This window comes from Uloborus diversus, chromosome 3 (genome assembly GCF_026930045.1).
Source record: "Uloborus diversus isolate 005 chromosome 3, Udiv.v.3.1, whole genome shotgun sequence".
Classification (NCBI taxonomy): domain Eukaryota; kingdom Metazoa; phylum Arthropoda; class Arachnida; order Araneae; family Uloboridae; genus Uloborus; species Uloborus diversus.
Window position 1 is genome coordinate 189,895,760 of NC_072733.1, and position 27,932 is coordinate 189,923,691.

The following is a 27,932-nucleotide window of genomic DNA, read 5'->3' on the forward strand; positions in this document are numbered from 1 at the left end:
CTAACAATATACATATGTCAAAATTTTCTGCGAATATACTTGTTGCTATCAGAAGCGTAACTTGGTGTTGATATTCAGTAAAAATGTAAACAAGTTTATTGAAACAGGCTTTTAACTGAACTAATCTTATATTTTCGGTTTCGATTAAATTGTTTTATACGCTAGCATGTGTTATTTTGATCAAAAAACATTCCTTGATGGGTTTCCGTAGTTCTGAGATAAAAGATTAGATTTGAACGCCGGAGGTCGTGGGTTCGATACTTAAACATTTCCCCCCAACTACGCCCCTGCAATGTTATTCAAACAAGCTGGTTCTGTGCGTAAATTAAAAAATATATATATGGTTTTTTTTTCACTGTTGTCTTTAGGTTTTATGATATTTATGCACACATTGTGGTTAAGTTAACGGTATTCATAATTTCTGGGCTTGCGAAAGATTAATTTTGAGCAGTGGATACACAACGTGTTTTTGCCAAATGCTCTATGCTTGTTTGTTTATGCTTAAAAAGGGCAAAATGTCTTGAACTACATATTTTTTGAACTCCTTGGGTTTTCTGTTAATAAGCTTTCAGGAACTCTGAAACTGTAACATAAATTGAATTAAAGGGCTGTCTATAAAGTATGTTACAAACTTTTGAACAAATCCCCCCCCTCCTCCTTGTTACATGTAACGCTGTTCAACATGAGCATATTGTTATAAACAACGCGTGATGTCACACTTCTTGTTATCCCCTCCCTTCCCCCTGTCACAAAACTGTCACATTGATTTCCTAAAAGAGCATACTTAGCAAAATGTTGATCTAAATTTAACATATATGAGGTTTTAAGTATTAAAGAAAGTTGCTAAAATGGTCATTCTATGAAAAGTTTTTTGAAAAATATTACTTTGTCATCAATTAATGCTTTTTAAAATAATTTTTCAAAAGCCTAAAATGATGAACAATTAAAGCCCCCCCCCCCACACACACACAAGAATCATTAGCAGCAGAAAAAGCTAAAAATGGGAAAGTAGCCGAATTCCAAAAAAAAAAAGGCTGTTTAGATATTGAATACATTTTTTGATATACAACATACAGTATTCATGATGTGTCATTCATTCTTTAATTAACGTTTTTCAAGTTGAATTCCTGTGTAATTTTTCGAGAGTGTCCACCGAAGGGGGGGGGGGGGTCGGAATCATAGTCTCATAGTAATGATAGCTTTTCAACGGCTATAGTTATAAATAACTGTGCCCTTGAAATTTTAAGGGAGATGGAGATGTTTTTTTTTTTTTTTTTTTTTGAAGGTTTCATAATTGAAGGGGGTAGGGCACCGTCTACTTTGGGGATGGCACCCAAGCATTCACGTCTTTTTAAAAGCATAAATTTGCTCAGCTAAGTTAACATTAATAATCTGGTATTATGTACTTTAATTTGATGTTATGTCTTTGAAACATATTGCAGTCCTGTTTCCCGTTTACTTAAGTAAAAATGTTTATTTATTTTTTAAAATTTCATTTAATTCTTATTCAAATACAATAGTAATATTATTTTTTGTTTTGATGTAATTGTAAAATGAAAGTTCATTTATTTATTTGAATACTTCTAAAGACTTAATAGTAGGGGAATAATGAGAGTTCTGCAACAGGAGGCGGTGTTGCGGTGTTAACACCGCCTCCCCCTCCCACTCTTCCTCCCACCGCGGTGTTAACACCGCCTCCCCCTCCCACTCTTCCTCCCACCGCCTCCTCCACTTCCTCCCCACCCCCTCCCGACCTTGGGGTTGACCCTCCCCACGACCGGGGCCGCCGCGAGAACCCGTAGAAGGTGACGAGGGTTTTTCCCGCGTTTTAGATATTTTTCCCGCGTTTTCGGACTTAGAATATTTTGAACTTGTTGTCATGACAACCAGAGTTTTTAGTTTTCGGTTGGCAACACCTGTTGCTATGCTTTAACTTATGCGGTGTTTAACGTTCATGGCGCCATCTATTGAGAGGTTTATTTTTATTTTTTTATTTCTACGAATTTAATTATTTTTATTTTTACAGAGTGTTGAAGTTGGGAATCGAACACCCAAACTTTGAGTTAGCAAAAACGTATGCTAACCACTATGCTATATTTTTCATTACTCTTTCAGTCTTAATGTGAATCTGTACCATGACAACGAATATTACAATTAAATTAATTTTAAAACCATCAGTTAATTTACTCTTTAGTACTAATCATGGCATATCATTAACTGAATTTCAGCTCATAATTGAAACTATCATCATTATTATTATTATTTTTCATAATAACAAAGTTTTCACTTAAGTAAAGATTTATTTAAATACAACCCATTCGAGATTTTAGATTTATTTCAATGCTTTGTGGACTTGAAATATATTTTAAACTTTGATTTTCTTTTTCATGCATTTCAAACTTTATCCTTTTTATTTTTTCTAATTTGTTAAATTTTCTTTTTTCTTTGTCAAATTTACAAATAATTTTTCTAACTTGTAAAAATTTCGAAGAAATAATTTTCTTAACTAATTTTTTTTTTTTTTTTTTACTTTCATACAACAAAATATTTTTTCTTATTTGTTAAATTTTCTAAGAAATAATTAACTTAAATATTCTTTCATACATTTTGAACTTTAACGTTTTTTCCTGTCATTTAGCACTTTGATTTTTTTTTTTTCACTATTTTAGCGTTTTTCAATTATTTTCAGTCTTTAACTATTTTCTTAACTTTTTAGTCTTTAACTAATTTCAAGCATTTCAGACTTAGATTATTTTTTCGTGATTTCGATTTTTTTTAGTATATTTTAGAGTTTGATCATTTTCTCGCTTGTTTTTACTTTATCGTTTTTTTTTTTTTTCCCGATATTTTTAAACTTAGAAATTTTTCACAAGTAGTGACAGGAATCGAACCTTCAAATTTTTCAAAACGTTATCATGTCTTCAATTTTTGCAATCATGTCAAACTTGCAATCAATTTACTCGTAGTAGTAATTAACACTTATCATTAACAAATTTTCTCAGATTTTAAAAAATCAACTTAATTAATTTTTTCCAGTAAGCAAATTGCGCACTCAAGTTACATTCCAACACTGCATATATGTTTCAAGAGTTTCATTGAATTTATCACATTCCATTTAATTAACTCTAATAATTACTTTTTCATTAATACTTAACTTAATCATTTTATCATACATTTATTCCAGTTACAAAATTATGCTTAAAAGTTATTTATTTTTCTTAGCACAAGAGATTTTAACATGTTCCTACTAAAATGCTTTTCACTCTAGTTTGAGTTTACTAAAATAGCAACTCATTTACGATTTAGATTCATTTAATCGTCTTTGATTCTTTTTTCATTGTTAATATTTTACATTATCACATACGTTATTATTTTTATACATTTATCCATTTAATTTTCCAAAATCTACAATCAATTTACTCTTCGTATTAATTAACACTTATCACTATCAAATATTTTCATGAATTTTAAAAATTATCTTCTTAAATAATTTTTTACTGTAACCAAATTTCCCACTCAAGTTATATTTCATCACTACATATGCTTTTCATGAGTTTCATTTAATTTATCGCATTTCATTTAATTAACTCTAATAATTATTTTTTATCATCGATATTTAAGTTAATCATATTTTCCTTTATTTATTTTTCATGCAAACACTCTTGATGGAATAAAACAAATTTTTAAACTTTCATGAATTAAATCCCCTCTGACTATTTTATTTTACTTTACCATACTTTACTATTTTACTTACTGCGTTTTACTATTTATCATTCATTACAGCTTTTCCAAAATATTACTTTACAACCAACTAATTTCATTAACAGAATTTTCATTACAATTTATAAATTTCACTTTTATTTAATTATTTTTACCTACGCTAAAATAAAACACATCACATAAAAAAGTTAAACATCAATGAAGAACCCGAGAAATGTTAAAATTATAAGTCAAGTATCAAAACTTCATGTCAGCAAATTTTAAAAATAGACTTACCGAAAAATAACTTCTACTGAAATTCATTTCAAAACTTGGAATCAATTTACTCTTAGCATTAATAAACACTTATCATTAAGAAATTTTCATGGATTTTAAAAATCAACTTATTTAATTTTTTCCAGTAAGAAAATTTCGCACTCAAGTTACATTTCATCACTTTATATGCTTTTCAAGAGTTTCATTTAATTTATCACATTTTATTTAATCAACTCTATTAATTATTTTTGATTAGTATTTAACTTAGTCATTTTATTGCATAGTGTTTTACTTTATTATTATTATTTTTTTTTTTTCATACAAGCACTCTTGTTAGAATAAAACAAAATTTTCAACCTTCATGAATTAGAATCACTTTGGCTATTTCATTTTCCCAATAATATTTTACTTTAACAACTAATTTCTTTAACAAAATCGATATCATTTATTTTAGTCTTTATCCTTTTCGAACGATACATTCAAATGGACAGCTATACGTTAAATTAAGAAACTTAATCTAAATTTTGACAAATTAAGTTATAGCTAAATACTGACTAAAATTAAGTACAAAAGACTAACCTTTTTGGGGTGAAATCCCTCAAGTACCAGCTATCGCGAAGTTATTTAAAAACAGTGAATGAAATTGTAATAAGTGGATTGTTAATTATAACTCAATCTCACAAAATTACAATTACACGCATGTTTTATTTGAAATCACTGCATACGGCTGGCTGCCCATCGTCGATTTGCAGAACGCATGCCGTGATATCGCAAATCAACTCGGCTGTTGAAAAAAACTACCGTAATGCTACAGCACTTCGGATCGTCCACACTCACCGAGACGAATTGAGAAAATGACTTTATCAATATTGCTATCTACCCCTTTACCGATAACAGATAACAAACCCCACGTGCGAGTATTATTCACCACCTGGCCTACGTCTTTCAAGTGATGTCACTGTTTCTGACCAATTAAAATTAGTTCACGTTTCTCAAATATCAAGCACATAGATCGGCAATAGCCTGATGTCTGGTTTTCCAAACAAAATTTTAGATTTTAATTCGTAGTTTCGAATTAATTTCTTTTTCATTTCAAACTTATAAAAAAAAAATTTCCAGCTTGTAAGAATATTTCTTTCAAAAACAGATTTTTGATTCAAAACAGTATTTTTTCAAACTTGTAATATTTTTCTACTTAGAAAATGAAATCAAAATTTTTGTTTTCTTTAATCATATAAAATGTTTTTTAAGAAATAATTTCTCAAACTTGTAATATTTTTCCACTAATTAAAAAAAAAATAATCAATTTTTTTTTTTCAATCATATAAAAATAAATTTTTATTCTTACAACAATAAATTTTTCCGCAAAAATATTTTTTTCAAATCAAAATAATAATAATAATAATATTTTTGTAACATATTGTTTTTTTTTTCCTTTCAATCTTTTTTTTTTTTTTTTTTTTTTCAAAAATTTTCAAACTTACAAAATAAAATTTTTTCAACTGAATCTTCAAACGAAATGATTTAATTAAATTTAAAACTCAATATCACTTTACTCTTAGTATTAATAACCAATAGCACTTAACCATTTACTCTTTGCACTCTAAGTATTAATTAACACACACGCATTACAAATAATAATAATAATAATGTTTAAGATACTTACAAATCATCCACTCAAGCTTTCAAATATCCATCTAGCATGTTATTGTTCATTCGTGTGAGGGAACTTGTAATAAAACTTTACTTATCAACCGAAATTATAAGCGAAAATATCGCATTTTTTTAGCACTTAATATAATCCTACAATTAACAAATTGGTTTTAACTTTGAATTTAAGAAAAATAAAAACTATTACACACTTAGTAACATATCTATCGATGTATATTATTTCATGACAAATCACAAATAGGTGAGGATCTTTTATCGATCATGTGACCAACTAAGTTAAGAAAGAGCGTTCTTATCTCATATGAGAATTTATAAGTCTTTAATATTTCTCTTTAATGTAAGTGTATTGATACTTACGAGTTTGTGTATGTGAATATAACTGTGTATTGTTTTCAAACCATTGTCATGTTTAAGCTTTACGGTTCTAATTTTGACTTTCCACTTAGCATTATTTGAAGTCCTTCGCATGCATTAAACTATAGAAATATTACAAAAATTATATTTTCATTCAGTCTTAATTACAAAACCATACAATAAGATGAAGACAACACCGATAGTATAAAGATTACTTACAATAAAGTGCATATAAAAAATATATGTAAGAGTGATTTCAAAGTATAATCCATCAACCATATTCAACAACTCAATCAAAACACAAGTCTCTTTTAAAATGATAAACACAATTTATTCACACACACAGTAAAAGACAATTAAAAAAACTTTCATCCTTAAGTAAAACTCTTCAAAACTTTCAAGCGTATTTTTAACATCGATTGCATCAAATAAATCAGACACATGACATTTTAAACATGGACTATCAACATTCAAAGTAACGAAGTCACGAGTCAAGTTTTCCCAATTAACATTAAAAAGAACCCGTTCGAAAAAAGTGTCGAACTTTCGACCCCTTGTTAATGATTCACATTCATGCACTCTCATGTAAAAAAATGAATCCATTTTTACAATCCACACATTCTTTTTTAGAAAGGTAGTTTATGTTGCATATGAGCTCATCAAATAGTCACTTACGTAGAGAATCAGCCAGTTTACGAACTTCTTGTGATGTATATGTGCTGATTTTATCACATCGACAATCACAGGGATATTTTTTCTCAATTTCCGAAAGGATGTACTCTTTTAGAGTATAAGTCATAAGTTTGTCTTTGACACTACGTGAGATACAAGGGGACGCGTAGCACAATTTGTCAATCTGGCTTTCCAAAAGTAGAACTCTATCAGGCATCAACTGGAACACTTCTCGTTTCAGTTTGAACAATCTTTGCACACTAACACAGATGTTACCATTCGCACTCGACTCTCCTTTTTTATAACAAAAACGAAATCACGGTCTTCGATTAATTTTTGATTTATATTTTTACGTAGGCTTGAAATAACTGATCTCCACACATCTGGTTCTAAGGAAATACCATCCATAGTTGGTCGAAAAATACCATCTTTCCCACACGTATATCTTCTAATATGCACGCGTGTACGTTTCCGAAAAGCATTCACCTAAAGTGAAAATACAATCACCCAAGTGTATCATATCATCAGGCTGTGGAGAAGCCTCAATGTTCATTTTCATGTTCGTTGCATCCCATCTGTTCATCTTCAGGCTTCAAAGTTTCAGAATGATTTTCACCAGCGTTAGTCATTCTTAACTCTCATAGGATTAGGAGTCACAATACTAAAACAACTTCCTGTGAACTTAAAAAATAAATCAAACTAGGTTTTAACACTAGCTGGTGAAGAAAAATCCTAAGTACATAGAATAAAATTTCACGATCTCTTTCAAAGCTCAGAATCACCCTGAAAATGATTCTCCAAACATCCACTATAAACCAATGAATATTCACTTTAACCAATGAGAAGTGTACATAAATCTCTTGCTACTGACGTCATAGAATATCACATGAACTTTTGAGCAGAATTGTGTTGTTTTACACAGTATTCAGATTTTTAGAAAATGCCAACACTTTGACTTCCAAATTCATCCTGACCTACTACGAGTAATTTTAAGATGGTAGCAGGTTTTCACATCACACCGAATGTCGATGACGGTTTCGCATCTCATGCAAATTGACATGATCAATTACACGTGATTGAAAGCTTGAGTGGATGATTTGTAAGTATCTTAAACATTATTATTATTATTTGTAATGCGTGTGTGTTAATTAATACTTAGAGTGCAAAGAGTAAATGGTTAAGTGCTATTGGTTATTAATACTAAGAGTAAAGTGATATTGAGTTTTAAATTTAATTAAATCATTTCGTTTGAAGATTCAGTTGAAAAAATTTTATTTTGTAAGTTTGAAAATTTTTGAAAAAAAAAAAAAAAAAAAAAGATTGAAAGGAAAAAAAAAAACAATATGTTACAAAAATATTATTATTATTATTATTTTGATTTGAAAAAAATATTTTTGCGGAAAAATTTATTGTTGTAAGAATAAAAATTTATTTTTATATGATTGAAAAAAAAAATTGATTTTTTTTTTTTAATTAGTGGAAAAATATTACAAGTTTGAGAAATTATTTCTTAAAAAACATTTTATATGATTAAAGAAAACAAAAATTTTTGATTTCATTTTCTAAGTAGAAAAATATTACAAGTTTGAAAAAATACTGTTTTGAATCAAAAATCTGTTTTTGAAAGAAATATTCTTACAAGCTGGAAATTTTTTTTTATAAGTTTGAAATGAAAAAGAAATTAATTCGAAACTACGAATTAAAATCTAAAATTTTGTTTGGAAAACCAGACATCAGGCTATTGCCGATCTATGTGCTTGATATTTGAGAAACGTGAACTAATTTTAATTGGTCAGAAACAGTGACATCACTTGAAAGACGTAGGCCAGGTGGTGAATAATACTCGCACGTGGGGTTTGTTATCTGTTATCGGTAAAGGGGTAGATAGCAATATTGATAAAGTCATTTTCTCAATTCGTCTCGGTGAGTGTGGACGATCCGAAGTGCTGTAGCATTACGGTAGTTTTTTTCAACAGCCGAGTTGATTTGCGATATCACGGCATGCGTTCTGCAAATCGACGATGGGCAGCCAGCCGTATGCAGTGATTTCAAATAAAACATGCGTGTAATTGTAATTTTGTGAGATTGAGTTATAATTAACAATCCACTTATTACAATTTCATTCACTGTTTTTAAATAACTTCGCGATAGCTGGTACTTGAGGGATTTCACCCCAAAAAGGTTAGTCTTTTGTACTTAATTTTAGTCAGTATTTAGCTATAACTTAATTTGTCAAAATTTAGATTAAGTTTCTTAATTTAACGTATAGCTGTCCATTTGAATGTATCGTTCGAAAAGGATAAAGACTAAAATAAATGATATCGATTTTGTTAAAGAAATTAGTTGTTAAAGTAAAATATTATTGGGAAAATGAAATAGCCAAAGTGATTCTAATTCATGAAGGTTGAAAATTTTGTTTTATTCTAACAAGAGTGCTTGTATGAAAAAAAAAAATAATAATAATAAAGTAAAACACTATGCAATAAAATGACTAAGTTAAATACTAATCAAAAATAATTAATAGAGTTGATTAAATAAAATGTGATAAATTAAATGAAACTCTTGAAAAGCATATAAAGTGATGAAATGTAACTTGAGTGCGAAATTTTCTTACTGGAAAAAATTAAATAAGTTGATTTTTAAAATCCATGAAAATTTCTTAATGATAAGTGTTTATTAATGCTAAGAGTAAATTGATTCCAAGTTTTGAAATGAATTTCAGTAGAAGTTATTTTTCGGTAAGTCTATTTTTAAAATTTGCTGACATGAAGTTTTGATACTTGACTTATAATTTTAACATTTCTCGGGTTCTTCATTGATGTTTAACTTTTTTATGTGATGTGTTTTATTTTAGCGTAGGTAAAAATAATTAAATAAAAGTGAAATTTATAAATTGTAATGAAAATTCTGTTAATGAAATTAGTTGGTTGTAAAGTAATATTTTGGAAAAGCTGTAATGAATGATAAATAGTAAAACGCAGTAAGTAAAATAGTAAAGTATGGTAAAGTAAAATAAAATAGTCAGAGGGGATTTAATTCATGAAAGTTTAAAAATTTGTTTTATTCCATCAAGAGTGTTTGCATGAAAAATAAATAAAGGAAAATATGATTAACTTAAATATCGATGATAAAAAATAATTATTAGAGTTAATTAAATGAAATGCGATAAATTAAATGAAACTCATGAAAAGCATATGTAGTGATGAAATATAACTTGAGTGGGAAATTTGGTTACAGTAAAAAATTATTTAAGAAGATAATTTTTAAAATTCATGAAAATATTTGATAGTGATAAGTGTTAATTAATACGAAGAGTAAATTGATTGTAGATTTTGGAAAATTAAATGGATAAATGTATAAAAATAATAACGTATGTGATAATGTAAAATATTAACAATGAAAAAAGAATCAAAGACGATTAAATGAATCTAAATCGTAAATGAGTTGCTATTTTAGTAAACTCAAACTAGAGTGAAAAGCATTTTAGTAGGAACATGTTAAAATCTCTTGTGCTAAGAAAAATAAATAACTTTTAAGCATAATTTTGTAACTGGAATAAATGTATGATAAAATGATTAAGTTAAGTATTAATGAAAAAGTAATTATTAGAGTTAATTAAATGGAATGTGATAAATTCAATGAAACTCTTGAAACATATATGCAGTGTTGGAATGTAACTTGAGTGCGCAATTTGCTTACTGGAAAAAATTAATTAAGTTGATTTTTTAAAATCTGAGAAAATTTGTTAATGATAAGTGTTAATTACTACTACGAGTAAATTGATTGCAAGTTTGACATGATTGCAAAAATTGAAGACATGATAACGTTTTGAAAAATTTGAAGGTTCGATTCCTGTCACTACTTGTGAAAAATTTCTAAGTTTAAAAATATCGGGAAAAAAAAAAAAAAACGATAAAGTAAAAACAAGCGAGAAAATGATCAAACTCTAAAATATACTAAAAAAAATCGAAATCACGAAAAAATAATCTAAGTCTGAAATGCTTGAAATTAGTTAAAGACTAAAAAGTTAAGAAAATAGTTAAAGACTGAAAATAATTGAAAAACGCTAAAATAGTGAAAAAAAAAAATCAAAGTGCTAAATGACAGGAAAAAACGTTAAAGTTCAAAATGTATGAAAGAATATTTAAGTTAATTATTTCTTAGAAAATTTAACAAATAAGAAAAAATATTTTGTTGTATGAAAGTCAAAAAAAAAAAAAAAAATTAGTTAAGAAAATTATTTCTTCGAAATTTTTACAAGTTAGAAAAATTATTTGTAAATTTGACAAAGAAAAAAGAAAATTTAACAAGTTAGAAAAAATAAAAAGGATAAAGTTTGAAATGCATGAAAAAGAAAATCAAAGTTTAAAATATATTTCAAGTCCACAAAGCATTGAAATAAATCTAAAATCTCGAATGGGTTGTATTTAAATAAATCTTTACTTAAGTGAAAACTTTGTTATTATGAAAAATAATAATAATAATGATGATAGTTTCAATTATGAGCTGAAATTCAGTTAATGATATGCCATGATTAGTACTAAAGAGTAAATTAACTGATGGTTTTAAAATTAATTTAATTGTAATATTCGTTGTCATGGTACAGATTCACATTAAGACTGAAAGAGTAATGAAAAATATAGCATAGTGGTTAGCATACGTTTTTGCTAACTCAAAGTTTGGGTGTTCGATTCCCAACTTCAACACTCTGTAAAAATAAAAATAATTAAATTCGTAGAAATAAAAAAATAAAAATAAACCTCTCAATAGATGGCGCCATGAACGTTAAACACCGCATAAGTTAAAGCATAGCAACAGGTGTTGCCAACCGAAAACTAAAAACTCTGGTTGTCATGACAACAAGTTCAAAATATTCTAAGTCCGAAAACGCGGGAAAAATATCTAAAACGCGGGAAAAACCCTCGTCACCTTCTACGGGTTCTCGCGGCGGCCCCGGTCGTGGGGAGGGTCAACCCCAAGGTCGGGAGGGGGTGGGGAGGAAGTGGAGGAGGCGGTGGGAGGAAGAGTGGGAGGGGGAGGCGGTGTTAACACCGCGGTGGGAGGAAGAGTGGGAGGGGGAGGCGGTGTTAACACCGCAACACCGCCTCCTGTTGCAGAACTCTCATTATTCCCCTACTCTTAATGTTTCAATACAATATACGAGTACTTAAAATGCGATTAGTTAAAAAACAATTTCTAATGAAAAATAAAACTGTGTTTATTTATCACTTTGTTTTAACATGATTGTAAAATAAAATCGTGTTTAGTTATTTGAATACTTTGTAAGACTATTAATTAAGCTCAGTGTATTTTTTAATGTATGATTATCGGTTCCTTTTTATGTTTTCAAATGAAAAAGTAGAACTTGTAATGCTACTTGAATAACAGAAGACAATAATAAATAAACCAAATAGTTTTATTTAACCAAAATATTAATCGAAGTGCACCCTTCCCAATATCATTGTGGATCGACAAACGATGACGTCATTTGCTAGTTGGATGGCCTTTTTATCTCGAAGGCCTCGGCATTCGCCATTCTATGCAGGCAGCCACCTACCGCGGCTGTTTGGCTAACTTGTCATTTACCTTTTTACTTCAAATTTGCCGCCTTCGGAAGCTGTTTAAATAAATTTGGCAGCAGTATTAATCAATCCATCTATCTTTTTTTGTGCTATTTTGTGCATTTTTACGCAAAGATTGCCGCCTTCGGCGGCTATCTACCTTTACGATCTATCTCTAAATTTTCTTATCCATCTCCATTTATTTCAACCTTCCCGCCCATTTCCTAATAAAAACAAAGATCACTCAAAAAACCGCTCTTTTTATTTAAGTAGGGCAAAAAAAAAAAAAAAAAAGTTATCTCCAAAATTCCCCGTAGTGTGCAAAAAGTAGCGTTTGACAAAGAAAAAAAATCTCGCTGTTTTTATTGAAATAAATGCGCACAACTATGCAATGTAACTTAATATAGATACAGCAAAACGTCCAGCTTCGGCGGGGGGTATTGAAAAAGAAATAAATGCAATCCCTAAATAAAAGAAAAAAAAGGAAAGAAAAAAAGCAAGCGCTGCCGGAAAAACACGTGGTCATCACTTCATAAAATGTAGAAGTAAGCTATATAGGTAAAAAAAAAAGATTAACATTTGTTTGCGATTAAGATTCCATCATAAATATCGAATCGAAATCCAAATAGTGACTTCAGAGACATAAGAGATTGAAGAACGCTTTTTTTCGACCGATGCGTGGAAAGACATGATGTGTTCAGCATTAAAAAAATTGTAAAAAAAAAACTATTGCGTATTTTTAAGAAATTTTTTTTTCTGAAGAGGGCGAAATGTTTTTACTATTACCAACTTAAAATTTTAGAAATGAGGCTTGGATACTTCTCGCAGGATGATATTAGAAAAAAATAAAACCCAGGAAAAAATCCAAATTAAAGTTTTTTTCAAAAATTCATAAAAAATACAAAAAGTGCTCTATCTTCAAAAATTTTTTATTCATCATATTTAAAATTAAATTTCCTACACTATAGTACAAAAAATATTTATGTAGTGCGATTGGTTCGGGGTTTGTGAGGTAAAACGTACTAAAAAGTGCAAAAAAACACATAAAACATTAAATAACTTTTTTTCTAATTAAAATTTCAAAAATCGAAGCCCGAGGTGCACAACTTCAGCAAAAACTACACCTGTATACCAAATTTCTCTTTCTAGGCCTCACCGTTTTCCCGGGATGCGCGCCACACACACATACACAAACATTTTATTTTTATTATATGTATAGATTCCTTCTTTTACGTTGTTTTAAGGAACAATTAAGAACCTTTTACTGTGCTTAAGAAGCAAGTTCTGTTTAGAGTGAAACCAATCTAAAATGTAAAGGATATAAAGCTGATTGGTTTAGAGGTTATTACAGATTAGAGCTTCTCAAACTGAGCTCCATAGATAATTTTTAATTCAGTCTGCAACTTTTAATTAAGAAATGAAATAATTAATATTAAATGAAACAAAATTACTCGAGAGTGTATTGACGTTTTTCATCTAATATTCATGGCCAAATAAAAATAGCAAGTTCCTATGCGCACGTCCGAAAATGATACTAACGTGTAGGTATCTTGGAGTCAAAATCGAAGTGCATTTCTCTTTTCCTTATATAATTTAACGCTTGAGATGTAAAATATAACGCATGGGGTGATAACATTAGAAAATTTTAATGCATAAAAAGGAAACTGTTTAGCACTGTTTGTACTTTAAACTATTCTCATCAAATATACAAGTACTGTAACTTCAAATGGAATTTTAGCGCTCCACGTTAAGTTTCAAAAATCATAAGAGCTCTGTATTGAACTTTCAATCTGAAACGATGTTACTGCTGAAAGAAAAGGCAAAAATATTTTTTTACTAACCAATTTACATTTACAAATCAGTATTTTTAGGAAAAAATATATACTCATACTCTATTTTATTTCAGTGCTTTGTTTTCCACTTGTACAAAGGTGTGAGAGCTGGTGGTGGCATAGGTAAGTGTCTCAAAATTTCTACTTTCAAATCAATTTCTATTTTTTTGGAAACATTAATTAAAAGAAAAACAGGTGTCCTGTTTCAAAAAACCCGTTTCCTCATACAGTAAAACCTGTGAAAGTGACCACCCTTGTAAGTTGATCGCTTTCTTCAGGCACGGAATTAGCCCTTATCATATAAATCAACCTTTGTAAGTTGACCACTTGTTTAAGTTGACCATTAAAATAGTGCACACTGCAAGTGGTCAACTTACACAGGTTTCACTGTACCTACAAAACTGGACGTTCTTGAGCAACAATCCGAGCACCTGCTAGCATTTTTTCTCAATTTTGTTTCGAAAGGCAGACTAAAACATTTGCGATGAAAGATTTTGTAAGTATTCTTATTATTTTCAAATTTTACTATTTTTCTTCTATCTAATTACAGAGAAAATACAGTTTTATTTTTAACAACGATTTTCTTATGTTTAAAGTTAGGTAAAAATTATATTTGCATACATAAACTTAAGTAGTTTTATATAGTTTATATATTTTTTTTTTTCCCTCCAGGTGATGAAATTGAGCCTCCAGATGGCGACGACTATGAAGCGTACAGAATCCTTTTTGATATCACCTTTTTCTTCTTCGTCATTGTCATTTTGCTTGCTATCATTCAAGGTAATCACAAAACATTATCTTTACTTCAAAAATTTAATGGGGAAAAAATTATATAAAGGGATTTCCTTATATAAGGTGTATTAATAATAAATACATAATATTAAAAAGTATCTCCATAACGAATTTCATCAAAATGACTTCTTGTGTTAGGAACTATTTACAAGGAATAAAGTTTTCCTTTATTGGGATTGAAATTGAATTTTATAAGAAAAAATTCCTTTCTGCATGATTTCTTCTTTTGAAAACATAACACATAATATCTATCACTATTGCAGGATTTAAAGTATTGTGATATCACAACACAAGGCTGTGTTAATGGCTTTTTAAAGATCATTTCTTAAGTTACTTTCCCTGTCCTAACGCTAGCTGATTCCACTTTTTATTGATGCCAAAAACAATGAAAAATAATAATTATTATGAAGTGAATTTTATTAATAAAGTTAACGAACTAATTTCGAGGCTGAACGTAAACATGCATAGATTTGTTAATTCTGGGGAATTTGGAACTATTCAAATAACGCAGGTTTGTGACTCTTTATTTGATTCAAGTCAAGTCTGCAGTTTAAAAGGGTTTTTGACAGCTTTTCTCTTGTTTCCTTTTAACTATGTCCGTTCAAAGTTGTTGTTGAATTCGAGCATACAAACTTGCAAATTTAGAGCTGATTAGCGGTAAATTTAAGGTATTACCTTGTAATGCGCAGCACATTTATTTCAGCAAAAGTGAATAGATTTTTAAATTTATATATATATGAATAGGTAACAGGTAAATGTGTTTTAATTTTCAAAACGTTTCGCCTCAAATTAATTCAATTAAAAAAAATTAATATAAAAATGCTTTATTTTTTAAATCTAAAGACTATTTCTATAAACTACACTCTAAAAAAACCAAGTGCAAACCTACAGCGTGGTTTTTACTAAAATTATGAAATAAGTACACGATTTCTTATTTACGACCTTCCAAAATTGCAGTTTATCATAATATCTTTATATTTAATTTAATTCTACAGCAGCCAGTCAAATTGAGAGGTCCAAATTAAAAATTGAGAAGAAAAAATATAGGCAGTATAGTAATGCTATTTGTACAAAGTTGTATACTGCCTATTCCTTCTCTCAAATTTTTTATTTAAATTTTAGAATTAAGCAAAATATGAAGATGTTAAGATAAACTGCAATTTTTGAGTGTTATAATCAGGATATCATATATTTAAAGGGTTCGGGGCAAGAATGTGATATGCCACATGATATGAATTATTCAGTAGGCCAATTTCAAACTTATAAAAAATATTTGTAAAATTTTTCAAACATATTATACATTCTATATTCTGCAATACCTAAATCAGCTATGCTTTTCTCCAAATGACATAGTCCATTGTCATGTTTATTTCAATTTTAGTTATGAGGAACAAAAATTTTGTTCGAAAAGTTACTCCTTGGGGTTTGTCCCGTTTCTGCCCCCAAGCCCTTCTTTTATTTCATTAGTGTGAAGGAAACTTAAATAAGTCTATCAATATTTTTTTTGTTCAAAACTTTTCTATCCCATCTTCATTTGGTTTTTTTCCCCGGAAACAATTGCTTTGTAATGACTTCACGCAAATTGCTAATGAAAAAATTTAAAATTAGGAAAAAAATTGTGTTAATAATTATATAATATTTACACATTGTACAACTAATAAATTTTTCCTAACTCAGGTTTGATCATTGATGCATTTGGTGAGTTGAGAGACCAACTTCAAAGTGTAGTGGATGACATGGAGGTGAGTATTTCACTTCAAGTATTATTTTATAATTTCATGCAAACAACTTCATGTTAGAATCAACTCACTTCTCGTTATTAAATTAATGAATAAAACTTTTAAAACTTGCATCAAACAATCAAATGCATTTTAAAAACATTGATGTTCTTTGCAATTAGTTTTCTCATGCAAAATCAGTTACTGAAACAATTTCAAAAATGTATGGTTTACCTATTGCATATTTATCTGGTTAGGGAATATTTTTGCGAACATATTGCTTAAAAATAGAACAAAACTGAAGTAATCAAAGCATTAATGGAGTGCAAGATAAAATAACAAGAAGGTAGGCAGATAGGTGGGAATCTTCTACCACATGTAGCAAACAATGTGAGTTAAAGACAAATAAGAGAAAGTTTCTCAAACTCTATCGCTTTTAAACCAGAGTGATGCAATTTGTATTACTGTGTGCATGACGTTTCACAATCATTTCAACTTTATTTGCATATTAAACTTACAATTTCCTTTAACTAAACTCCTTTATTCCATTGCATGAAATAACATTGGTATGAAAGATCTAAATGCATTAAACAAAATTATATTATTTAGTTATATGAAATATGGCGTTGTTTTATACTTAAAATCTTTAACCTAATCAATATTAAACAGTGAAAAAAAAATAAACTCATAGCCGCTGAATCTAACTAAACACAATGGAGTTAACAAAAGCTGAAGGGTTCAATATTAATTTAGTCTAAATCATTAGTCTGCAATCTTTCTAAAAATTCAGTAAACCTAATGCTCAGGAAAGTAATTGAAATTTGAGCCCCACTAAAAAAAAAGTCTTAAGAAATAAAATCTAGCACATTGTCAAATAGGAAATGAAACAATTTTTTTCCCCCTGCAAGACATAACTAATAAACTGGATTATTATTTTTTTTTGTACTGCATAATTTCTTTTTCTTTTTACAGTCAAACTGTTTCATATGTGGCATTGGAAAAGACTACTTTGATAAAGTCCCACATGGTTTTGACACGCATGTACAAAAAGAGCACAATCTTGCAAATTACATGTAAGTAATTTTTACAACATAAGAAATTATAATAATTGAAAAATCTGAAAAATAATGAGATAAGATGTTAACTAAACAATTATAAAGCCTTGTTAATGCTTTGAATTTGCTAGCATTTTAAAATCTATGATGAAAAATTATATTGCTCTTCAGATTTATTATTTCATTTCAGGTTCTTCTTAATGCATCTAATCAATAAGCCAGATACAGAATATACTGGTCAAGTAAGTATCATCTTAAATTAACGATATCAAAATATATGCTTTCAGGTCTATGCGTACATAAGTTACATTTATCTACTTATGTGCATTTGAGTTATTGAAAAGAAAAAAATATATTTCAAGCAAGTAACAAGTTTGAAAAACTTTTAAAATCATCAATTCCTAGAATAGTAAATAAATTTAAAGTCTCAAACCATACCTCATCTTTACAGATTCATGTAAACATTTAAATATTGAGGCAACAACTGAAAATTAATTTCATAACAGGTCTGCAAAACGGAAGATACAGTTAAAGTGGGATGAACACAAAAATTTTTAAGATTATGAAACATCGATTTAAGAAAAAGAAGTGATTTGCTGTAAAAATATTTGAAAAAAGAAAAACTTAGAAGCATTTTTTAATGTTTCAAAAAGAAAGTGAAACGAAATGAAGAAAGTTTTGATGCAAAAAATGGATAAGAGAAAAATGAACTAGAAAATACTTTTTGAAACATGCTACTAAAGAAAAACTTACAAAATTCAAATAGGTTTTTTTAAAGATGAAGAAAAAAACTTTAAAAAGTTAAAAGCATAAAATGTGTTTTGGTGGTCCAAATAATATAATATGTAAAAAATGTTTAGGAAAAATAGTTTTGTAGAAAAAATGACAAACCACCTTCATATAGGTACATAAAAAAATAAAAATGTTTAAATCCATCAGGGAGAAAAAAAAGTTAAGAGTTAGAATATTTAGTTTGTTGTGCAATACTGAAATCCTCTATCAAAATGTTTCACAACATAGTGAGAAATAGATGTGGAGCAATCAGTTCCCAATGCTATCATTAGATACAGGTTTTTAAATCCATATGAATGCATTAGTTCATACAGTTTCAATTTTTAAAGGTTAAAAAAAATGACCCAATCTTATAGCAATATTTTAGATAGCATTTTCAAAGGAAAAGATTAAAAAAAAGTATGAATAACAGTAACACCTTGTTACATTGGTCATTCAGATATATTGTGCCATTCCTCTGCCTCCCCCTCAAAAAAAGGTAATAAAATTTTTCTTTAACTGTTAGTCCACGTAAGTAGTAAAGCATCATACTTCTAAGGAAAATTTGTTGTTTTCTTTCTTTTTTTGTCCATTATTAAAACAGGAGTGTAATGAATTTGTTCCATTTAAAGTAATAATTACTTCACTAAAAAGCTATTGAAATGTATTAAATTATTTTTTCACGTTTTTGAAAGAGCTGAAAATTTTTACATCCTTTTTTTGTTTTCTTTTTAAAGCAGCCAAAATATTATAAAAAAAAACATATTATAGACACACATATTAATCATTTGAATGCTAGAAATATTATTAGTTTAAATGACCTAGGTTATATTGCGCTTTCGGACATATCACACTTCTCTCGAGACAAGCACGATATAAGGAGGGGAGAGGGAACTTAAGAAGACTTTTCGACACTACACTTGACAAAAAAAAAATCTGATTTTATTTAGATTAATTACATTAAAAATATACTTGATTGATTCATCTCATTTAGTAATAGAAATTGACATAAGAATTTTATGTTTTTGAAAACACTGAAAAAATATAAAACTCTTATCTATACAGCTACGAGGGGCAGACTGGGTCCCGCAAGAGGGCGTCAACCTTGGCCTCGAAATGGCGCAAGAAAAAAAAGGGGTGAAAGGTGAAAAAGGTGTAAAAAGCGAGAAAAAAAGGTGCAAAAAAAAAAAAAGAGAGACAGAGAGAATAGAAAATAACAAGAAAGGAAAAGAAAAAAAAATGGTACACAAGTTTACGAGTTGAAAGAAAAGAAAAAAAAGCGAAGGGAAGTCACACAGGTTTGTGAGCGAAAAAAGGAAATTGCAACAAAATAGTAAAAAATATTAATTAATTAAAAAAAATTAAATAAAAAAATGTGTTCAGGCTTGAGGGCGCCTCGGCCCGCTCTGCCCGACAGCTACTAAATGAGATGTGAAAGGATCAATTGATTTCTGGAAACACTTTCTTTATACAGTTTGAAAATATTTAAAAACAAGAAAACTGAAGTCACATCATTTCATATTTCATAGCAATTGATTGTTAAACTACTCATTTTAAAAAGTTAGAAAAAATAGCTTTATTCTTTGCTAAGCAATATTAAATATTAGCTACCAGCAAGATCTCAATCATGAGCAAACAGTATTTTTTATGTACCATGCAAGAAAACATTCAAACATTTAAGAGTAACAATTTATAGGGATTAAAAAAAAGTGATCGTTTTTTCGGAAACTAAATAAACATATATTGTATAGGTTTGCATATTCTTAAAATTTAAATTCATACTCATGCATATGCATGAGTATGAGTATGCATATGCATAATGCATATGCATCCTTCATCATAATGCCATGCATAAATGCATGAGTTTTACAGTTTACTTTCAAAATTTTTTTTTTCTGTAAGCATTACCTCTGAAAATGTTAGTATGGAAGTACTTTTATTAGGGGTTCGAACCAATTTTCATCAGCTCTGGTACTGTACGCTATGAGATTATATTTTAGCAAATAAGTTACAACAGAAATATTTTAGAGAAAAAAAAAATCTGTTTGTGCAGAGAAGATCCGTATTGAAATATTTATTCCCTACACATGGAAAGTTTCAAAATGTTGACATGTTAATTGCCATGAATCTGTGAGATCTGAACCAGAATTACAGCCCAGTGACCTACACAGCATTCAACGTGTTAATAAATTTCACCATCTAAATAAAAAAACAATTACGCCAGGATTTAAAAAATTGATTTTTTAAACCCCATTTCGGCATTGTTTCAAAAAAACTTTCAGAATATATTTGTAAATTTAAAGAGGCTGTCCAGTTTTTTAATTTGGAAGCTTTTAAAATAATCTTTTTTATCCAATAGGAAACTTATGTTTGGGAATTCTACCAAAAGCGATGTTGGGACTTCTTCCCTGTTGGTGACTGTTTCAGAAAGCAATATGAAGATGAACTCATGGGAGGCACAAGCTAAAAGTCAATTACGATGAAATGTTGAATGGGATCATTACATGAAGACAATCTTTAAAGATTTCGATTTTTGTAAAGAAGTCGATCGAGGAAGAAGAATAGAAAGATTGGTAGGACTGTTGACTTCTTGCGATTTCTGAAATACTAAACGAATCGCATGGGCTATTTATGTACAGAATGTGAAAATAAAGACAAAGATGTTTTGCAAATATACACTTCACTCATTAATTTGCAGCAAGATTTTTACTTTTCATATTTTCATTGTTTTATTGAATTATTTAATGGGTTACTTTTCTCATCATTTTGAGAAAATAGTGAAACTAAAGAGAGTGACGCAAAAAAAAGGAGCATTTTCTGAAAGTTTCGTGAACATTTTTAACATCAATGACAGGTATGTTTTTACCACTGCTTGACAGTTAAAATGCAACACCAAGAAGGAGTGGTCAGAAAGTGATGAAATTTGGAAAAAAGACAGAGAGAGCAAGGAATAATAAATGATCTTAATTTCAAAATTAATAGGCAGAATACAGAGCGAGAACGGCGTCGGCTCAGTAGGATGTAGGACCACTGTGGTCAGCGATACACGAAGAAACAGGTCTAGGCATAGAGTCAATAAGGGTTCGGATGGTGTCCAGAGGGATGGCTCTCAATTCCCTTGCAACCATTTGCCACAGAACGAGGCAGGGACAGAGTCTGCAAACGGCATCCAATCACATCCCACACATGTTCGATTGGTGACAGGTCAGGAGAGTATGGTGGCCAGGGAAGCATCTGTGTGCCTTGGAGAGCATGTTGGCAGATGTGAGCACTGTGTGGTCTGGCGTTGAAAAAAAATTCTGCTGTAAAATTGCATTAGGTAGCCCTTGAAGGTAAGGGATTGCCACCGGCCACAGCACATTATCCAAGTATCGTTTGACCATCATAGTGCCATGAATACAAACTAGAGGTGATATGGAATTGTACGCAATTGCGCCCCAAACCATTATTTCACGTTGTCCTGCAGTGGGAAGTTCCAGTTACTGCCAGATTAGATCTGTCTCCACCACACACGTATGCGGCGACTATCACTGGATAAACAGAAGCGGGATTCATTTCAGAACACGACATTTCGCCATTCTGTCATCCACGTCGCTCTAGCCCGGCACCATACTCAACGTTGCTGTCTATGTTGTGGGGTCAATGGCAGTCTTCTTAGCGGACGCCGTGATTGCGAACCACGTGCGACCAAACGACGGGAAATGGTTCTGGTTGACACAGGAACATTCAGGGTATCTTGCACCTGCTGCAGAATCGAGGAACAAGTGACTTGTGGGTCTGCTACAGCTTGTCGGTCGATGCGTCAATCCACGCGTTCTGACGTCACTCTGGCTGCCCCTGCACCCCTCAATCTTGCCACATTTTGTTGTTCCAACCGTCTTCGGCACAGCCGATGCACCGTGCTCGCATCCATGTGGGTATCAGCTGCGATTTGACGTATGGACCAACCTCCCCTTCTCAGTCTGATCACCATACCCCTCGTAAAATCGTCTATCTGCTGGAAGTGCCTTCGTTGACGGCGGCCTAGCATTCTCTCGTGTTACACGTATCCTCCAAGAAAAAAAAAATTTCTTCGATAATTCTCCAGTCAGAAATAACGACACGTGTGTCGGAGAGCTGCGCACTTCACATCATTTACATAACTCGGTGATGTACGTCTACTCTAAAATTTGCATAAATTTCTGAACACTCCTTCTTGGTGTTGCATTTTCAATGTCGAGCAGTGTATAAAGTAAAATCCTTTTCCTGCAACTAACCTCCAATAACAAGGTTCTTGTATGAACAAGATAAAGAATAAATTGATGTAATTTATAGAAGTGGAATACCCTTTTCTTTTGTTGAACCAACTGAAGCATGCAAGATTATGTAAATTTTGTTTTGTTTAAAGTTGTTTTAGAAAAATAAGATAAAAGCTACTGATGGTAATTAAAATTAAGTTCAACTATTGTAATATTTTTTCCTGTATTGCCCAGCATCAGAGGGAAAGCCACAAAATTTGAGGTTCACCAGGTTTTCAATAATATTTGCAGGATCTTTTCTTATATATTACTGGAAAAACAAGGTTACAAAAATATGTGTATAACTTTAAAAAATGAATTTAGTAATAAACAGTTTAATTTTGTTTAAAGATATATTGATAATGGTATTTTTTATTACTCTGAAAAGAAAAATTTAATTAATTACTTTAAAAAAAGTAAATAAAAATGAAGCAAACATTTCTGCTCCTAAAATTCAAATATTTTGTTGTTACATAATGAATTTCATAGTGCTATTCAATGAATATAAAAAATAAACATACCTTTCTTATTGGAATTTAAACTTAAAAATTTTAACAAAAATAAATAATTGCTGTGATTCCTTCTGAGTCAATCATTTTATTGTACTGTAACTAAATCTGTAATGAATGACCTGGATTAACAACATACTCATTAATTTTATCCAGCTTTTTGTTTAACTTGAAACATCTGCATGTTTGACTGAAAAAACATTTTCAGGTTTTTTTCAGGGTGGGGGAGGGGGGGGGGACAAAGTAGCCTTGAGTTTTTCCACATGCTGGTCAACCTCACTTACTCCCTACATGCCAGTCAATGCAGGGCTCTTTGACAAAAAAAAAGTAGACTGAAAATGTTTTAATGTCGTCTTTTACACTCATCACTGTATGTCTATTCTTTGCTATATAGATTACAAATCTTTATATTATTTACTATCTTTCAACAGAGCCTACCCCCCCCCCCCCTCCCAAGAATGAGAACCAGAACCCTTCAAAAAAAAAAAAAAAAAAATTCTCCCCCTAAAAGTTTTACTGGCGCATTCTTTGCTATGCCACCCCCTCCCTCCATCCATCTAAATGAATTATCATGTCCCAGCCACTAGTATGAGGTACCTATTGCTATAGATTTTTGACAACCAAAGTAGCAGAGTGTAGTTTGGAAAAACGTGCAAGGAAGTAGTTCCAGTGTTGCCAGATTTGCCACTCTGACTTCATTCACTCAGCTTTGTCAGGGGTTGTAATAAAAGCAACTAAAATGAAAAATTGACAAGTGGTATATAATGGCTGCCTACCAGACCAACAACAACGAGACCTAACGAGACAAAATGGTTAAGTCCACAAGACAGCAGCCTCAACAACCAAGGAGGAATATCAACACAAATGGCTGATTAAGCTAAGTACCATCTGCGGCATATTCTCAGACAAACACAGACTTGATGTCGAAACTTAGGGCAGAACATCCCAGCCGGTGTCCCAGTAGCAACTTGCTACTGAAACAGAAGAAGCAATTTTCAACAGTCAAACACTTGCTTATATTGCTCTCATATAAGCATACTGATGCCAGATAAGATGCCAACGTCATCAGGCTCCATCCTTCCAATTACAGAATGCAGAAACCAGTCATGCCCAAGAACGTGTAAAATCTGCCTAAACATCCAATACAGGCAACGTCTTCCAGCCAGCAAAAACATGGGATCGCAGATTATGTCATGCGATACAGCTGAGTGGAGTTTTTACTGAGCATAAACAAATAAGTTAAATAAGTATGAAGACTGATAGTAGTGCGAATTCTATAAAACTTAACAACTATGTTACTTTCCTTGCACTGTATTTTCCTGCATATTATCTGCTGCGGCAATAATATGCTCAAGGCAGGTCAGCCTTGAGCATAGTATTGCCGCAGCAGATAATATGCCACAACACACAAACTTGGATTGTTTATTGGACGAATATCATACGTCTCAGCAAAAAAAAAAAAAAAACAAAAAACAGAACTACCGGATCTTATGTGAGAAGGTCTGATGCATGTCTACTGGACTAATTATGCCCTAGCATGATTTCAAGAAAAGTGTAATGTCAAGCAATCCAGAGACACTGATTATTTTTTTGTCAATAAACACTCCTGTTGTTACTAAAAAAGTGTTTCAAAACTCAGACATTTGACTTGGTTATGAGTTTACAAAGATTCTAATTGTTTCATAAACAACTTTAGCTATTGCTAAGCTAGTATCTTTTCCTAAAGCTGAATATGAGTTGACCTTGTAAAAAGGGAAATGTAAATTTCCTGTATTCAGTAGTTGGTATTTAATTTTATTATGTATTTATCAGTTCAATGAAAACATTACTTCAATTTTTGAAAAAAATGTTGAATCTTCATAACTTTGAAGCTCAGTAATGACTCCTAAGAATTTTTTGTCTCAAATTTTTATGATAGTCTTAACTTTAGGACTTAAGATAAAAAGCCAAAATGGGAGGGTGCAATATAAAAATTTTGAATCTTCTTTTTTAAGAACCACCCTAGTGCAGGTTCACCAACAGTCTAAACTCATCATTTTTCTTCAAACACAAATTTGTCAACATTAGCCCTGGACAAAGCATATTTTTCAACAAAAAATATTTAAAAGAAAGTTTAAGAAAAGAATTAAAGAACAACTTTGTACCTCTGAGTCAGACTAGGGCAAGTTCAAAAATTTTGATTTTCTGTTTATTAGTGCATTGTATGTAGAATCCTATTCCATATTGAGCCACAGCAAAGTAATTCTTAAAAACAAAAATCCTTTGTACTTTTTTAACAGTGTCAAAAGAGCATGCATCCCAGCCTTTGTATGCGCCAGATAAACCTTTTTCCTCTCTTTTGTAAAGTAGTGATTATGTGACTTACGTCAGTCTGGCTCTGAGGTACAGAACTATCACTGATAAGAAAGCTCTTTAGAGAAAATAAACTGAAATGTTTTCAATTGAAGAACTATTAAACTAAAGAGCAGAAACTACCAACTAATAGGATTAACTGCACTTTTACTGAGTACATTCTCAGTATTATATAATATACCTTGATTATATATATTAACAATTTTTAAGTTATTAAAATATGCTCTACTAATTTAAACTAATTCAACAGTAAGCAGAGCTACATTAGACATTTTAATATTTAAGAGTCCATGAATATTTTCTTGGTGACTCGGCTTTGTTTACCAAAATTTACTCAAGACATACATTTGGGAAAGTGTTCTTAAAGCTTGACCACGAAAAGAAATCGGATGACCTTGAAGCGAAACATCATTTGTAATAGGTAGAATCTGCCAGAAAGCACCGAATAGTAAGATGCATGGTCTCCTTAACCCTATCTATTCCAAAATAATAACAAACAACCTATTACAAATGATATAAATGATGTTTTTGCTTCAAGGTCATCCGCCTTCTTTTCGTGGTCAAGCTATACTATGCCACACCATTATATAGAATTCTTTACCAGCCACTATTTTTTTCCAAACACGCATAAAAGTTATTTTAAAAATGAGTGGCACCTTATAACGTTTAAAGTGTTTCAAACATTTGAAACAGTTAAGCTCCAGCACCAGTCAGAATCTGGAAACATTTTAAGTTAAATGTAATGCTTAAAAGAAAATAAGATTAGTAAAATAACTTATATGTGAAGTTTCAACAAAGGTTCAAATGTAATATAGTTTAAAGTATGTCACTTAAATGAAAGAAAATGGAACAGACAAAATCAACAACAAAGTATAATTACACTAAATTATGTACATAAGAATGGTATATCACTACTTAGAAAAGGAAGCATCACTCAACATTGAAGAAAATACAGAATTACTGTTCAGAAGTTCAGAAGGTTTTCCACTTTCAATCACTTCAGCATTGTCCATCACAAAAATTCTACAAAGGAATAGGTTTCAAATTAAATTTATTATTTAAAGTGATAAATGCATTATTTATAAATATTTGAATGATGAAAACATACATATCATTATCCAGTACTGTATTGAGTCTATGAGCTATGGTAATTACAGTACAATCTTTAAAACTTGATCTAATGGTGTCTTGAATTAGAGAGTCTGTTTTCGTATCGACTGTTGCAGTTGCTTCATCTAAAATCAATATTTTCGAACTTCTTAGCAAACTTCTTGCCAAACAAATCAGCTGCTTTTGCCCAGCACTAAAATAAAATCCAGAGAATCAGGTGAAAGTAAAGAATTAACAAGTGACAGATAAAATGAATATATAAAGATAAATTTTTTCTCTTTTTTATAAGCATACTTTAAAGTTATTTCTTAAGCAAGTTACATTGCATAAACCAGCCATAAACTAGGCAAATGTTACTACTAAATCAATATTAGCTGAAATATACTTAGTATAATAAATTACTAATAAAAAAATCTTTCAAGCTAGTTCTTCGAGCAAAATTTATTTCTCTAACATGAACAGAAGTTATTTTGTTCTGAAATTTTCACATGAGAATATGAGTTCAGTAAACATTGTTACAGCCCAGTTTATGTGAAATAAGGAGAGTAAGAAGGAACATAATCATTTTTTTTTTTTCATTTATTAAAGTGTAAGACATTCATGATCTAATAATCTGCTCAGATGGCAAAACCAGGGATCATTGTTTTAAGCTTTTCAAATCCTAAACTAATCTTGAAATCAGGAAAAATTACTAGTTGCTTTAACAGGGTTGTTCAGATTTGGAATAGTTTACCAGAAGGAGCTGTTACTTACAATGGGGTGAATAGTTTTAAGAGGGCTCTTAATCTTCATTGGGGATTGATAAATAAACCAGGAACAGCCTAGCTAGGCTGTCACTTTTGTATTTGTATGATTGGTTCACATCATGAAATACAAAAGTGCTGATCAGCAACTGATCTGGGCCCATCTAAGCTGGTCCTAGTAAATTTATTGGTCCTCAATGAAGATTAATAGCCCTCATAATGCTATACACCCTCTTACTCACTACAGTCTCTTCCGGTAAGCTGTTCTAAATGCCCATAACCCTACTAAAGTAGTAATTTTTCCTAATTCCCAGGTTAGTTAGAGATTTGAATAGCTTAAAGTGGTGACCCCTGGTTGTATTTTCAGGGCAATGAAATGAATGAAACGGGGGCTCAACCGAATCAAGCACTACAACCAGAGGTCTACTGTACTAGTCTCCAAACAGAAGTCTTAAAACAGACCAGTAGCTGAAGTCAAATTCAGCGAACATCTAATAGGAATATCATTAATCTCGCATGGTTCAAGCAAATGATGACCAA

General features: G+C 30.5%; 2 protein-coding genes across 2 annotated transcripts in view; one reads left to right on the forward strand and one right to left on the reverse strand.

Annotated features, from left to right (window-relative positions):
- Positions 1-23,251, forward strand: part of LOC129219096 (ryanodine receptor-like) — a 295,024-nt gene extending 271,773 nt beyond the window's left edge. The window contains 7 exon segments of the mRNA XM_054853416.1: positions 14,140-14,188; positions 14,738-14,845; positions 16,535-16,599; positions 17,548-17,648; positions 17,821-17,872; positions 20,761-20,796; positions 20,798-23,251. Coding sequence (XP_054709391.1) covers positions 14,140-14,188; positions 14,738-14,845; positions 16,535-16,599; positions 17,548-17,648; positions 17,821-17,872; positions 20,761-20,796; positions 20,798-20,884 — 498 coding nt within the window. The 3' untranslated portion in view covers positions 20,885-23,251.
- A 3,149-nt stretch (positions 23,252-26,400) lies between these two features.
- Positions 26,401-27,932, reverse strand: part of LOC129218466 (multidrug resistance-associated protein 1-like) — an 80,807-nt gene continuing 79,275 nt past the window's right edge. The window contains exons 18-19 of the mRNA XM_054852745.1: positions 26,648-26,842; positions 26,401-26,562 (exon numbers count right to left, since the gene is read on the reverse strand). Coding sequence (XP_054708720.1) covers positions 26,451-26,562; positions 26,648-26,842 — 307 coding nt within the window. The 3' untranslated portion in view covers positions 26,401-26,450. The remainder of the gene's footprint in view (positions 26,563-26,647; positions 26,843-27,932) is intronic.